At 42.7% G+C, this 11,298-nt stretch overlaps 3 protein-coding genes across 11 annotated transcripts in view; 2 read left to right on the forward strand and 1 right to left on the reverse strand.

Moving 5' to 3' along the window:
* Positions 1–2: 2 nt before the first annotated feature.
* Positions 3–1,976, forward strand: LOC6620701 (WD40 repeat-containing protein SMU1). The gene is made up of 5 exons (XM_002044870.2): positions 3–138; positions 208–274; positions 325–583; positions 651–1,729; positions 1,792–1,976. Exons 1-5 carry the CDS (start codon positions 113–115, stop codon positions 1,888–1,890), a joined length of 1,530 nt encoding a protein of 509 aa, XP_002044906.1. The 5' UTR covers positions 3–112; the 3' UTR covers positions 1,891–1,976.
* A 101-nt stretch (positions 1,977–2,077) lies between these two features.
* Positions 2,078–2,677, forward strand: LOC6620702. Of its 2 annotated transcripts, none has more exons than XM_032722941.1 (2): positions 2,078–2,306; positions 2,367–2,677. In XM_032722941.1, the coding sequence occupies exons 1-2, from the start codon at positions 2,177–2,179 to the stop codon at positions 2,573–2,575; spliced, it is 339 nt and encodes a 112-aa protein (XP_032578832.1). In that variant the 5' UTR covers positions 2,078–2,176; the 3' UTR covers positions 2,576–2,677. The 2 variants fall into 2 exon arrangements, with proteins under 2 accessions (XP_032578832.1, XP_002044907.1); XM_002044871.2 differs by having other exon boundaries at positions 2,382–2,677.
* Positions 2,678–2,795: 118 nt separating this feature from the next.
* LOC6620703 (cubilin) overlaps positions 2,796–11,298 on the reverse strand; it is a 54,817-nt gene continuing 46,314 nt past the window's right edge. For 3 of the 8 annotated variants that reach the window (XM_032722937.1, XM_032722935.1, XM_032722936.1), the window contains 12 exons: positions 11,191–11,217; positions 10,922–11,130; positions 10,608–10,821; positions 10,065–10,282; positions 9,507–9,633; positions 9,334–9,435; positions 8,752–9,180; positions 8,288–8,691; positions 8,056–8,225; positions 7,816–7,993; positions 5,804–5,983; positions 2,796–5,499 (listed from right to left, as the gene is read on the reverse strand). In XM_032722937.1, coding sequence (XP_032578828.1) covers positions 5,177–5,499; positions 5,804–5,983; positions 7,816–7,993; positions 8,056–8,225; positions 8,288–8,691; positions 8,752–9,180; positions 9,334–9,435; positions 9,507–9,633; positions 10,065–10,282; positions 10,608–10,821; positions 10,922–11,130; positions 11,191–11,217 — 2,581 coding nt within the window. In that variant the 3' untranslated portion in view covers positions 2,796–5,176. Of the gene's footprint in view, positions 5,500–5,692; positions 5,732–5,803; positions 5,984–6,678; positions 6,992–7,804; positions 7,994–8,055; positions 8,226–8,287; positions 8,692–8,751; positions 9,181–9,333; positions 9,436–9,506; positions 9,634–10,064; positions 10,283–10,607; positions 10,822–10,921; positions 11,131–11,190; positions 11,218–11,298 lie in introns of those variants that run through there. The other 5 variants (XR_004362193.1, XM_032722938.1, XR_004362194.1 and 2 more) reach the window with 5 other exon arrangements.

The raw sequence follows: 11,298 nt of genomic DNA on the forward strand, positions 1-11,298 counted from the left end.
TTTTCGCCATCCCTACGACGACGCATTTTTTATCAATATTATTGTGAATTTTTATAAACCTGTATTAAAACTTATTTTTAAAAGGAATCTTAAGCCGGGAAATTAGTTAGAGATGTCCATAGAAATCGAATCTGCCGAGTATGTATTGCAAATCAACCAACACCAACCAGTGTTTACTATATCCGTGATTTACCCCCCCAAACAAAGTGTGATTCGGCTCATCCAGCAGTATCTTAAGGAGTCCAACCTTATGAAGACCCTGCAAACGTTACAGGTTAGTACTTACAACCCGCAAAGAGAGTTGGTCTTTCAATGATCTTTCAGGAGGAAACGGGTGTCTCCTTGAATACGGTGGACAGCGTGGATGGCTTTGTGCAGGACATCTCCAACGGACACTGGGACACCGTGCTAAAAGTGACCCAGTCCCTCAAATTACCGGATAAAAAGCTGCTCAATCTTTACGAGCAAATAGTCCTGGAGCTGATCGAGCTCAGAGAACTGGGCGCAGCAAGATCTCTGCTCCGCCAGACGGATCCCATGACCATGTTGAAGCAGCAGGAGCCGGAACGATACATCCATTTGGGTAAAATATAGGCCATTCTAAGGTTTCACTAGAGTTCGTGATTTCTAATTGGTATATTTGTCTGTAGAAAACATGCTGCAGCGCGCTTACTTCGATCCCAGGGAAGCCTATGCGGAGGGTAGTAGCAAGGAGAAGCGGCGCACGGTAATTGCCCAAGAGCTGAGTGGCGAGGTGCATGTGGTGCCCTCCTCCAGGCTATTGGCACTCCTGGGACAGGCTCTTAAATGGCAACAGCACCAGGGACTCCTTCCGCCCGGCACCACCATCGATTTGTTCCGCGGCAAGGCGGCGATGAAGGACCAGGAAGAAGAAATGTATCCCACCCAGCTGTTCCGACAAATCAAATTTGGCCAAAAGTCGCACGTTGAGTGCGCTCAGTTCTCGCCGGATGGTCAATATCTGATAACGGGCAGTGTGGACGGTTTTCTTGAGGTGTGGAACTTTACCACTGGCAAGGTGAGAAAGGATCTCAAGTACCAGGCGCAGGACCAGTTCATGATGATGGAACAGGCGGTGCTGGCGTTGAACTTCTCACGAGATTCCGAGATGGTGGCATCGGGCGCACAGGATGGCCAAATCAAGGTGTGGCGCATCATCACCGGTCAGTGTTTGCGTAAATTCGAGAAAGCCCACACCAAGGGAATCACCTGTCTGCAGTTCTCGCGAGATAACAGCCAGGTTCTCAGCGCGTCCTTTGACTACACGGTTAGGCTGCATGGGCTAAAGTCAGGAAAGATGCTGAAGGAGTTCAAGGGGCACTCATCCTTCGTGAACGAAGCCACCTTTACGCCTGACGGACACAGCGTGCTCAGCGCATCTTCCGACGGCACAGTAAAGGTTTGGTCCCTTAAAACGACCGAGTGCGTGGCCACGTACAAGCCCCTTGGCAACGAGTTGGCCGTAAACACAGTCCTCATCCTGCCTAAGAATCCCGAGCACTTCATTGTCTGCAACAGATCCAATACGGTAGTCATTATGAACATGCAGGGCCAGATTGTGCGATCCTTCTCGTCGGGTAAGCGCGAGGGCGGAGCCTTTATCTCAGCCACTCTGTCGCCGCGAGGAGAGTTCATATACTGCGCTGGAGAGGATCAGGTGCTTTACTGCTTCTCCGTCTCGTCCGGCAAACTTGAACGTACTTTGAACGTAAGCTGCTCTTTTAACTATTTGTTTTCATACTGACTTTAAATATGATATTTATTCCATAGGTTCATGAAAAGGACGTAATTGGCCTGACACATCATCCGCATCAAAATCTTCTGGCCAGCTACAGTGAGGACGGCCTGCTGAAGCTTTGGAAGCCCTAGATCATTTAAGCAATTGACTTTCACACTTAGTTAGTTTTAGTTGGTGGTCTTATTTGAGCTGCCGAAATATACCTACTGACCCCAAAGCGCTTGCAGTTTTTTCTCATGCCCTCAGCCATTCCTCACATCAATATCTTCAATCATGCCTATATGAAACAAATTGACTTTAATTAAGCATTATGCAAAGCGCCAATCTCTCAGAGCGCTAATCCACAGAGTTTGCCTCAATTGCTGTTCCAGCACCTAAATCAGTCGAGCAGCGACACTCAGCCGGTTCACTTGCAACATGAAGAGCGACGAGATCATCGAGAAGATCCGCAACAAGCTGAAGGAATCGGATCCTGCCCGGCGCACCGTCGTCAACACGTTTCAGTTCAACTTCACCGATGTGGATGGTAATCTCATAAAGAGCATGGGTGAGTGGGAAAGAGGAGGCCTTGTTGTGGGTCAGCCCACCGTTGACCGTCTCATCGTAGTCTTTGATTTCAAAGCGTTGGACATCTACGAGGGGAGTGCCTCCAGTGTCGATGCACAGGTCACCATTTCCGATGAGGACTTCTACTTGGTGGGCACTAAACAGAAGACTTTCCAGGAAATGTTGCAGCAGGAGAAGGCCAAGATCGATGGCGATGAGGAGGCTATCAACAAAATGCTTGAGAAGTTTCGCATAAATTCTCAAAACTAGCTCGGTGACAAGATGTAATGATGCATGCATTTCGTTTATTATATGAGACAATTTAACGTTTATTGTTTATTCAGTTCCCCAATAATAAATTATAACAAATAACAATATTTCTAATTAATTCTATGGGAAGTCGCATTTCAGAAATTAGTAGAGTTACAAAAATTAAAAAATAAACAATTATCCCACCAAAAATAAAAAAATCAAAACGTGACTTATTTAATTGGTTTTAGTATTCATTTATTTAATTACCTTTATTTATATTTAATGTTAACATGGAATTGTTTTTGTAGGTGTTTCCTTTTAATTTGAAATTTTTGTTCTGCGATTTATCATTTAACTATTTTATTTGTTATTCGGTTATCTCTCTTTTTGGCAACTGGCGCCATGTTCTCTGCCAATAAGTGCGCCCGAGATTCGGTTTTCTGATTTCTGTATCGGGTTTTGAAATTTGAAAAACGTCTCTCAATTCGAATGTGTTTGACTCCTTTCTTTGAGTGTCTTATTTATAGGTTTAATTGTAATTTTAACATTTGCTTTTTTGGGGTGTTTTAGTTTAACTTTGTGTTACTTTAGTAAACATTTTAGTTTAGAACATTTTTTTTTTGGTTTTGGGATAGGTTTTTTGTTGGGGACAATCTTTTTCAAACTTTTTATTAGCTTCACGTTTTCGTACTATTTTTCTTTAAATTTATGTTTAATTTTTATTGCTAGAACACAAATTTAGAGTTTTTATTAACTAATTGAATTCTTCGCTTCTGGGTTTTCTGTTCGGTTTTAATGTAATACAACAACAAAATTTGTACACTTAAACTAAAGTTTATTTATACGAATTAAGTCCTAGGAGTTCTTGATCATTATGCTTTTTATGCAACAATTTAACAACGGTTTACTTCATCAATGTAATTTTATTTATTTTAGCTTTTTTTATCATTCTTTTTTTTAATTAGTGTAGCATTTTTGTAACACCTACATACCTTTATTATTAATCGTTTTTACGTCAAACGGGATTTTTTTAATTTCCATCGCTGATTTAAGCCGTATTCTTTAATTTCCTCAATTTTCTTTGCAAAACGTACGTGCGCTATGAAACCAATAATTATTATTTATTCTTGGAAATTTCAGGGAATTTATCATTTAGCTCATAAACGGAGAAAACTGATTTCAACTAAAGCATCTTTAATTTCGCAACAGGATTGCATGTGTAAAAAGTTGATCAACTACAATAAAATAATAGTTCATTTAAAAGTTAATCGTCAAATAGAATTCGACCCAACGAAAAAAGAAACTTAATATTGGGTTTCCTGTATTTAGTTTTTGTGTTTAGCTTTTTGTATAATTTACTTTATTATTATCATTCCCTTTAGCGTATACATTTTTATAAATATTCTTGTTCGCCTTAAATGTTTATAAAAATGTGCTTAAATAGACAAAAATCTTTGAATTTATTTAATTTCCATTTCTCGCAATCATTTTCCATCTTTGGGGCCACTATATGTAATTTATTCAAATTCCTTTTTATTCTCATATAAACTTTTCGATTTAGCGTCATTAAACTCTTGGCTTTTATTCTTTGCTGGAAGATACAGTTTTGATAGTCACTAATTCTTTTATTTATGCATTATTTTGTCTTCTCCTTTTTGTTGTTGTAAGTTTGATTTGTGTAGCCTCAAGGGTCGAAGATTTTTTGTACAAAATGTGTAAATAAAAAGTCATGCGCGTATGTGAAGATAATTAATTATTATTGTTTTATGCCCTTTAGTATGTTGCTGCCGTTATTCATTATTGGTTTATCTATCGGTTTTGCGAATTGTGTGTATTGTTTTTTATCAACGTTATTTCATCTTCGTTTTTTCTGTTGTATATTTAATTCAATTTATGCTTCACCTAAATATTACTCGTATCAAATATAAAAATCAACAACTTTATTTTATTTTTCGTCTTGTCTGCGGTCTCTTGTGGCTATGAAAATGATTCGTACATGCACTTCCGCTCCACTATTTTCGGCTCGTTTCCGTTTCCGCCGCACGGCTTCTCTTTGCTTTCTTCACATCCGCCCATCGGCCTGTGCTTTTTGTGCGCTCTCTCCGCTCCGCCGTACGTATTTCGCTATGTGTATAATATAGTTATTAAATGTAGCTGTTATTGGTATCTTATTCATCCATCGCCTATCATCGCCCTATGTGAAACGCTGCTGGCTAATCGTGTTATCGCAACTACAATATGCTCGCCCTACTGTACTTAATTAGCTTAGATTCCGCTCTATCTGACCATCTCTTATGCTACTAGCCATCGCGTTTCGCTCGTTATTAAATTTACGTCTTAATCAATTCGCATTTTTGCATAATTTCTTGTCTTTTAGGTATTGTTAACTTTTGAATTTCTGTTCTGCTCGCCTCCCGGTTTTACTGTACTCGTGTTTCACTGTATCCTGTGTCTGCGTTTCAGTTTGCACTGTGGGAGTGTTTGTAATCTACTGTTCTTGCTCTGCAAAGTTGCTTCGTTCGCCATTACCTATGTATGTAGATAGCCTTATTCTAAATGCGTTTTAAAACCGAAACTGAAGGTTGCGATAAAAGTGCCTAAAACCGCACCGAACCATCGTTAGACGTTCGCCATTTGGTTGACATGATCGATGTTGTCCTCATCGAAGTGCACATCGTTGATGAAAATGTCCGCGTCCAGCTGGTCCTCGTCGAGCTCCAGATCGTCGTCGTCGTCCTCCCCGTTGGACATCAGCCCATGTCCCATCCCCATACCCATTCCCATGTCCACGCCGGCGATGCAGATGTGTGGCGGCGGCGGCACACTGGTGGGCGGAAGTGGAGCGGGCGGGATGATCAGGTTGCCGCTGTTGATCCCATGCAAGCTGCCCGCAATGCTGGCGCCACCACTCTGCAGATGCCTGCGACTGGAGCTGAGACCCGCTGCTCCACGAGAAAGGGAATTTAAGCATAAAGTTATATAAGTTAAGCTGGTGTTATATTTCATTAGGTTGTTTAGCAATAAAAAATCCCTACAATATGTTGAACGTAAATTAATAACGTGATAATACTAATGGAATCTAAGTGCTGCATGCTAATTTCCTAAGTAAGAAATAAAACAAAAAAAATAGATTACCTTGAAAACAAATGAAATAAAACCATACTCAAAGAAAACCTATGGGGAACATAAAGCAAAAGTGTTGATAAAACGTATATGTCGCATAAAATGGTGTCATATGGAACTCACCCGTGGCACTGGTCTGCGAGTCGTAATGTGCATTCCGATGTAGGCCCAGTTGGCGGACATGGTTCCTACGGCTTCTTCTGGAGTGACAGAGTATGCATAGGAGACAGATTAGGGACGAGACGACGAGAAGCGTTATTATAATTAGGACGTCGTAGTCCTCCTCGGCCGCTTCCGTGGTACCTATATGATTTGTAGGATAAATTGCGAGGAGAGAGCAAGAGCACAGAATACATAAGTTAATCAATGATAACAGAGTACTTCGAGTTAGTTGATCAGGAATATGCTTTATAGCTAGGGATGTGTATTGAGATCTCTAGTTAGCTGAGATTTTCGAGTGTGTGTGTGTCATGTGGGTGGGTGAGTCTGAACTTGGTGTTCTTGTTCTGTGTGCTGTGGTTTCCATTTCATTTCGGGTTTTTTAACTGGGTTACACAAGTTTAGCATATCAATATATTTAGCTTAGGCGGTTTAGAAAATTCAGTTCAGTTTAACAAAGGCACCAGGAAGACATATGCTCTATATATACATCTGATCGATGCGGTGCACACATGACAGGTGAAGGTGGTAGGGTGCCAAAGGAACACAAAGAAGCCAGAACCAAAAGTCGGAGGCATGCTTACTATATGAACTCAACTCCCAAAATGCGATTGAAGTGAACTAAAGAATGCAACAAAGGATAAACTTGGTATGGTCTTTTTATCATTGGACCGTGAACTGTGATCTCCTCCAACTGCGGCAATCTACGTGGGTGGGGGTTATGGGTTCGGGGTTATGGATTTCTCTAGATTGGAGTGACATGTATCTTGGTTGGAACTCTGTGCATGTCATGAGCGTGGAGTGTGGATCGATTGTAGACAAGCTAATGCGGAACTCACGTGTTAATTGTGACCAAGAGTTTCATTTACTTAGATTAGTATTAGTTAGTATTTTTGGTTTGGTTGCTTCGTTTGGTTGTTAGAAAAATGAGTACAAATTCTTGCTAGCAGAATGCTCCATTCATGGTAATTTAATATCTTAGTTATGTTTCACGTTTTTGATTCTCGTGGCAATTCCAATTTTGATTTAAAAATTTTGATTTTTCGAGTTTCGTTCTTGTTTAACTTTAGTTGTACGTATTAAACACTAATGCCGTAATTGCTAAAACAAATGTCTGTAGAAATGTGGGCAAATGCGTGGAGTTTGCGTCACCTGTGCCAAGGATTGGGTTTTTTTATATTGTTTTTAGATTTCAAAATATTCGGGTTCGAGGAGGGGAGTTTTTCAAGTTTAAACAGTCGAACAGTTTGTAGTTGGTAGTGGTTTTTCAGTTTTGTTAGTGGAGACAAAAGAAAGAACAGAGAGAAACAGAGGGAGAATTAGACAAGTAGAGAGAGAAAGAGAGAAAGATGAGTTTAGTGTGGGCGTGGCTGCAGATATCGTGTATCTGGGTATATACGAGTATCTGTTTCTGTTGATAGTGTGCTGAATGCCATTCGAGGTGATAAAGAAGAGAAATGCATTGGTGAAATGCAGGGATGTGGAGCACCCTAGACTATCGAACAGAAAGAGGTATGTACAGAGGTCTGGCCATCGAAAATGGAGGGAACAAAACAGCTAGTAAAAGTTGAGGACAAAATACGAATACTTAGGTGCAAAAAGACGTAGCGAGAAATAGGTATATAGGATATAGATTGAGGTCACTTTAATTGGCTTTTAATTAGTATCGATTATTATATAGTTGTTTATATTAAGTGGTTAACGGTTTGCAAGTGTTTCGTCGGGTTCAAGTTTTCTTCACGCATCAAATGAAAAGTGTAAGGAACGCAAGATCGCACATGAGCTACAACGTGTAACCGTGGAAAACCAAGGAAAACCAAGGAAAACTTAGATTTGGAAACTGAATGGCTCGCCCACACAGCGGACGCACTGGAAACACAAACACGAGACAATCTTAAGATACTCGGTTACGTAAACTTAGGCAAAAGAAGGCAAATAAAAATTGAACTGAACCGTTCGACTCACTCACGACTCACAGTGCAATTCGTCAGTATCGTCGCCGGGTCCGCAGTTCTTGACCCCGTCGCATCGCAGCTTATCCGAGATGCAGTATCCGGCTCCGCACTGGAAGTGGTACGTTGACTCGCAGTGCAGACCCACGGACGGCGGACCCGGACCGGAGTCCTGTATCTCGGTCCACACAATGCGGAAGCCCTGTTGGATGCAAGGGTTAAGGGTCACCATCACTGGGGGTCCATGATTATGATTACTCTTACCTGGGCACCCACTGTCTTGTCGCTGGTGGTGAAGCTGATGCGCGCCGTCTGGCCAGTGGAGGTATAGTGCCACTGCTCCACGGGCGGCTTCTCGCCACACAGCTCCAGCGGCGGCTGGTCGGAGTCCACGTTCATCCACAGCCGCAGCACAGCGGCAGGACAGCCGCGATCTGGTTGGAAAAGTAAATATTAATTACACCAATTCCCATTTCCCATTTACCAAGCGACTTACTGGCTGGGTCTCCTTCCAGGCCGAACTGCTCAAAGTGAATGGACAGCTTGTAGCCGGGGCGCGCCTTCATCACCCAGTTGCAGGCGTTGGAGGCCATGCCCCGACCAGGTGCCTTGTAGCCCGCCGGCCAGTTGGGCGAGGTGATGAGGCCCGAGTCCTGGTTGCTGAAGTTGCCGCCACAGTCGCCGGCATCCGACTTGGCCGACTCGAAGAAGTAGCGGGCCTTGAAGCCGCTGGCCACGCTCTCCTGGTCCGTGTGCAGGGTGATCCGCAGCCCCACCGCTCCCCGCGGGCTCTCGACGGGTCCGGGGGCTGTCTGACCGCAGTAGCGGCCCAGCAGGCGGTCGTTGTTGTCCCGATAGACGACGTACATCTCCAGCCAGTCCTCGAAGCAGGCACCAGAGCTAAAGGGTTAATCAATAGGTAAAAAAATACGCCTAATGGATCCTTGATCCTGGTCTCACCCGTAAGCTCCGGCGGTGGCGTTTGCATTGTTGTCCGCCTTGATCTTGAAGTGGTCAAACACAATGGTCACCTGCTCATCGGCCTCGGCCAGAAAGAGATATGAGCAATTCGTGTCCGAGGGATAATTGGAGGGGTATCTCGGACTGTTCAGTTCGCCGCGCTTCTTGGAACTGCTCACGTAGGTGAAGCTGCAGGTGCCATCCGGTGCCGCCGTGCCCGGTATCTTGTACTCCGTCTCGAACGTGTACTTGCCCTTAAAGCCACGACCCTGCAGCTCACCCGAACTGAAGACCATGGCCAGCCGCGGCCCCTCGCTGATCACCCGCTGCGTCTCATTGCCGCACAACTCGTAGTCGAACTTGTCGTAGGCATCGGCCGTCTCCTGGCCCTTCAGATAGATCTTTAGATAGCCGTCCGTGCAGTTGGACCTTTGATAGAATTAATAAATTAAAAAAATATATAAATTTGAAGCTATGATATTCTGGATATGATTTTGTACTTTCTAACATTAACATGTGCAAATATTATATACTAATCCTCTATTGATGTAATTCCTTTTTATTACTTAATAAGCCACTTACTCGCTCTTGTCCTTGTGCTCCACCTTAGGTATATTGAAAGCGTTAAACTCCAGACGCACACGCTCCAGATGCTGGGCATCCTGCATGCCATAGATGAAATATCTAAATGATAATACAAAATATTAAATGCAAGCCCTCTCTTTTTCAGAAACTAACTAGGAACTTGTACTTACCTACACACAGTTTTTGGTATATAGGGATAGGGATAGTTGGGTGAGAGCACAAAGCCAGTGGATTCCTTCTTCGATAAAATCTTTTGATCACATTCTGAGCCACGTATGTGAATGCCATCATTTTCACCTGATGTGCATAGTACAAATTGCAGTTTCGTTTTTTGTAGCGAAATATTAGTTTGAATTTCGATAGAGCAATCAGATCAGATCAGTTCGAATTGTAAGGCGGATCGGAAATCACCAGATAGCGTTGAAATAGTTATTTGTTTTTGAAATAGAGAGAAGGTGTGGAAAGATTAGAATTTGCAGTGTCGATAGGTGGATAAATAAAGCTTAAAAATAGCACACAAAACGAACAAAGCCAGTGAATAGGTGGGTTCAAGCACATACAATTAGCTGACAAATGCTATTCGCCGTGGCAGCCATTTTGTGATGCCCCAATATGTATGCTACACTTTTTGGTGAGCATTTTGGAGCATCACAAAATGGCTGCCGGGGTGGGCAGAACTGAAACGACAAACATAGTTTGTAACATTATATATGTTTGGCAATACTTACGTATAAAATCTAATTTAACAAAACTCTCGCTAAATTCATAAATTCCTTTAAAGCCACGATTTTGGGTATTTGCGGTGCGCGATAACGTATAAAAATGAACAAAAAGGCTCGACTCGCTCGAATACAAAACTAAGTTTCTTTGCTGCCCGCAATATGTACCGATTAATGCTGACGAATTATCTGGACCATCGTACACTTTCACATAGTCAAATGGGCAGCTGTTTAATTTGGTTTGGTTTGCAGTTGTGGTGGTGATGTTGAGTTGAGTTGAAATTTGGTTGTAGACGAATTGCAGATTGGAATAGCAGATTGGATAGAGAAGAGTTGGTTTTTAGAGACATTCGGATGAGGGTAAATTCGGTTTAGATAGTTCACAGATTGTGTGTGTGGTAGTGTGTGAGCTGCCAATCAGAGCAAGTTTTGGCCAAAAGCCAGCACTTGCTTTGATCTTGACTTGTTACCGGTTGTGTGATTGGGTATTTTTTAATATGCTGTGTGTCTTTTGTGTGTGTTTTTTAACTGTGCAGCATTAGAGGTACTCACTGTGGTCCACCAAAAAATAGATCAAAATCCCGAAACTCTAATCTAACCCTCTGATTCGATTCACCAAGAAACTGATATGTGCATGACATATCCTTCGGATAGGCACCTGGATAGGTTGGCGATATGAGCGCACCAGTTTTGTTGACGCTCATGCTGGGCGTTATCGTGTAGGAACATGGCGACCCCGCAATGGGTATGCCAATTTCATATTCCGCTTTTCGGGTGGAATTTGGAAGGAAGGAAATCACAAGACAGTCAGTAGTCAATAATGGTGGGGGCGTCTCGGGTTATGACCCATAACTTCCTCTACTCACATGCATTTATAAACCTAAACGTGCCCTCGAACAGGTCCGTGGTCACGTTCTTGTTGCTAAAAAAAGAAATCGCAACTGCCCGATACATGGAAATGCGACGACGCGGCGGAATGGTGCCGCAGTAGCGGCCACCGAATGGCGAATTGATCAGTTCCGCTGGCTCCGACGACTGCACCTCCGAGTAGATATCCATGTACTCATGAACACAACTGAAACGTGAGACAACATTATGTTGGTATTCAACTTAAGTAAACTGTTTTTATATTTACCTTGGTAATTCACCGACGGCCGAACCGCTGCGAAATGGGCAGAAATAAGCAGAGAGAGGGAAATATATGAGTGTCTGGTAACTTTTGCGCCATTCATTCAATTTGCAC

Source organism: Drosophila sechellia, chromosome 3R (genome assembly GCF_004382195.2).
Source record: "Drosophila sechellia strain sech25 chromosome 3R, ASM438219v1, whole genome shotgun sequence".
Lineage (NCBI taxonomy): Eukaryota > Metazoa > Arthropoda > Insecta > Diptera > Drosophilidae > Drosophila > Drosophila sechellia.

What these genes read in the sequence shown, in the direction of transcription:
- LOC6620702 (XM_032722941.1), top strand. Translation starts at nt 2,177, where the DNA reads ATGAAGAGCGACGAGATCATCGAGAAGATCCGCAACAAGCTGAAGGAA. An exon ending in TAATCTCATAAAGAGCATGG is followed by an intron (nt 2,307 to 2,366) that starts GTGAGTGGGAAA and finishes GTCTCATCGTAG; the next exon opens with TCTTTGATTTCAAAGCGTTG.
- LOC6620701 (XM_002044870.2), top strand. Translation starts at nt 113, where the DNA reads ATGTCCATAGAAATCGAATCTGCCGA. An exon ending in ATAGAAATCGAATCTGCCGA is followed by an intron (nt 139 to 207) that starts GTATGTATTGCA and finishes CCCCAAACAAAG; the next exon opens with TGTGATTCGGCTCATCCAGC. An exon ending in GGAACGATACATCCATTTGG is followed by an intron (nt 584 to 650) that starts GTAAAATATAGG and finishes ATTTGTCTGTAG; the next exon opens with AAAACATGCTGCAGCGCGCT.